At 33.4% G+C, this 3,296-nt stretch overlaps 1 protein-coding gene across 1 annotated transcript; it reads left to right on the top strand.

Annotated features, from left to right (window-relative positions):
• Nucleotides 1–224: 224 nt before the first annotated feature.
• Nucleotides 225–1,993, top strand: LOC125651693 (pre-mRNA-splicing factor CWC22 homolog). The gene is made up of 3 exons (XM_048880400.2): nucleotides 225–483; nucleotides 772–814; nucleotides 1,546–1,993. Exons 1-3 carry the CDS (start codon nucleotides 382–384, stop codon nucleotides 1,848–1,850), a joined length of 450 nt encoding a protein of 149 aa, XP_048736357.2. The 5' UTR covers nucleotides 225–381; the 3' UTR covers nucleotides 1,851–1,993.
• Nucleotides 1,994–3,296: the final 1,303 nt, after the last annotated feature.

Below are 3,296 nucleotides of genomic sequence, written 5' to 3'. Positions count from 1 at the left end.
AAAATGAAATGATACAAATATTAATTCGTAAAAGTCAACGCTCGTGTTTTAGATTTATGGTAAACCACCATTCAGTGTGAGCTCGATGTCACGATGCAGTGCAAAGAAATTGCAGGAAATTATTTAGCATATGTATTTACTCCAGAACAAACCAGAATAAACCGGATTTTACTTGCGTGCCGAGTGTAACAATTAATGTTCATATGACAGCTTAAACTTAGATTTTGAATAATGTTTAGTTTAGAGACCAGCACTCATTGTGTAGTCAAGAACATTTCAAATTAAGACATAGCCCAAGCAGAAAATAGACAAAATCAAAATGATGACCGTTGTATGAATAATTAATTAAGGTTCTCCTCCTATAAATTCAAAATTCTGCAGATGGTTCATCTATATACGAAAACCTCCTCCCAGGAAATGCTGGCCACAGCTTCATTTCTCGTTGTGCTATGCGGCTTCGTTCTGGCTGAATTTTCTCATCAGGTAATGACAAATCCTATTTCATTAATTTTCTTCTGTAAAGTTCTTCATTTTAATTGATTTCAAACAATTGTGTTAATTAAATTGAGAGAAAATTCAATTTCCTTATTTATACACGTGTATCATATTGAAGTACAGTGCAAATTGTTTGATTTCATGAACACTTTTCTTGTGCTCATTTAGGGCTTAAATTTGCGGCTGTATTATGTCGATATCACGTAAAGAACTAAATCTGTACATCGTCGAAAAAAAGTAAATGTGTACTTGATGAAAATTTATTTTATTTAACAGGTTGATGCAGAAAACGCCGAAGTTATCGTCAGAGATTTCGCTGGTAAAGATTCTTTACGTTTTATAACAGTGACTGGTGTAATTAATGCGGGATTAATTAGTTTCTACTGAATTTCAAAATTGCTGGAAATGAAACAGTCGTATGTTATACCACGAGCTACATGTAGATAGCAACAGGTGTCCAGAATATTATGTTACAACACAGAGCGTTGAATTGACTCCATGATATATTCATAATTTCTGACATTCTTCAAAAAGTAAAATATAGGACATGAGTAATATGCCTAATAAAGTTATGATATTTGAAATTTAAGATTTTATGTAGCAATATTTACATTTCCAATGCTTTTTAGCTTCGGTATTTTTATGATAACCAGTTCCTAAACAATGTGCGATAAATATAGTGCGATTTTTTAAATGACTGGAAATGGTCCAACAGAAAGAAAATGTAAATATTGGAAATAAATCTCATTTTTTTCAAAATACATGAGGGTGTGAACAGCAATGCTTCACGCTAACAAACTTTTCATGAAGCGCTAAAAAATAAAGATAAGTCTAATTTCGTGAGTTGACTAATGAATAGTTTCTTTGAGAATTAAACGCACAATTTGAATTTTCAAAGGACAAAAAATATTTTTCTAATTTTATTTTTGCATGAATAGTGTTCTTCCTTCATTGATAAAGTTATAAAAACAACGGAATTGTGGGATACCTTCTACTAAGCATGACAAAGGAAACAATATCGGGAATTACGCCACACATTGTATTTTTCAGGTTTGAGGTATAAGCGTTTGGTACCAGTACAGCCTGTTGGAGGACGAAATGAAACAAGTTTGGGTGACATTAATAACTCCATATCACAAAATCTAAAGGCAAAATCTCAAAAACAGACCAAGTCCAAGAGCCCGAAGAAAAAGTCAAAGAAAAATTCAAAATCTAAAAGAAAGTCAAAGAAAAGAAAGGATAAAAAACGGAATAAAAAGAAATCCAAAAAGAGGAAAGAAAAGAAACAAAAAGGATCTAAAAAGAATAGAGGAAATAAAACAAAAGGAGAACCATCCCAAACGGTCCAAATGTAACAGACGGCAGACGAAAACTAAAAAAGGAACCGAAATGGAAAGAGGCAAGGAAAATCTAATAATCCACACCATTTAAAAAAAATCATATGTAATGAATATAGACCTACATATCTTTATTGTAATAAACGACATCAGAACAGAAATTTGGTTGTATATGTGCCTATACTGAATGAAATATCAAAACGTTGTTGAACTGGCAATGTTTAACATAACGAATGGACCGCTTCAGCTAAACGTACAGTAGCTGCAATAATGCAGCCCTATCCTATTTTTTATTTTGACGTTGATGGGGCTACAATTCCATAGGATCTCCGCAGTGGTACAAAATAATTTAACGAATAACCGATAATAAGCTCCGTGTATTAGTTCCAAATGTTGTTTACACCAAAAGGAGTACCAGCCTTGTGCCCGGGCATGTCTAATAAAGGTATTATTCATTAAATATTATGTACAGCACGCAAAATTCTTCGTCTGCTCCGCCATGCTTGTTATCGCGAGATCTCGTCGGTGTATCAACTGAAAAATCTAAACACTGACAATCAGCGCGAAAATGTAGTTACTCTGGCCATTCCGACAAAGAAAGAAAAATCATATGGTTGCAGAAAGAATTTACACTCTGCTGTTCGGTTTTTAACTTGGTATTAAATTAAAACCTTTTCAATACCGACGAAATAGCTTTCACCTCCGTACCTGTCCATTGATGTAAATACTACTTTATATGACATATGTAAATGACTTGACGATCGGAAGTTGAAACTTCAGTACATCAAACATGGCGCTCAAATATTAATCGAGAAATTAAAATTATCGAAATGTTAAAAAAAAACCCGGTAGAATAGAGCCTCACAAATCGTAAGTTGCAGAATGTAAATTAAGAAATTAACTAAGAAACATAGAATATCATTTTATTTACGTAAAGAAAGTCAGCAAATGTATAGACTGATCGAAAATGTTGGGGGAATGAATCACTCCCGAATTTGCACCATTATGGAGATCCTAAGGAGTTGTAGTCCTCTCCCACAAAAAAAAAAAAAAAAAAAAAAAAAAAAAAAAAAATCGGAGAGGGCTACATCATAGCAGCTACAGCTAACCCTACAGATTCGAAGTCAAACTGTTCACCAATAAACGTAAACTTTGAAGAACTTGGAAAGAACTTCGACATGAAATTGAAACAATAAAAAAATATGAATAAAGCTTTAAAAAAACAGAGGTTAAAAGCACAGGCACTTGTTTCTGTAAATGACTTATGACCTCTGTATACTAATAATAACACAATGTACTTAGCTTCAAGTGACACCGAATGGCACCTCCTGAGAATGTCGGCCGTTTGAGCTTCCAGGGAATGCGATGCAAATGTATTTACTACCTTTGTATTGTACAATCATTCAACTTAAAGACCATCATGTATGACATGACTGCATTCATTGCCTCTTATCGCCGAAAACT

Source organism: Ostrea edulis, chromosome 5, assembly GCF_947568905.1.
Source record: "Ostrea edulis chromosome 5, xbOstEdul1.1, whole genome shotgun sequence".
Classification (NCBI taxonomy): Eukaryota; Metazoa; Mollusca; class Bivalvia; order Ostreida; family Ostreidae; genus Ostrea; species Ostrea edulis.
This window is presented reverse-complemented; position numbering and strand designations above follow the sequence as displayed.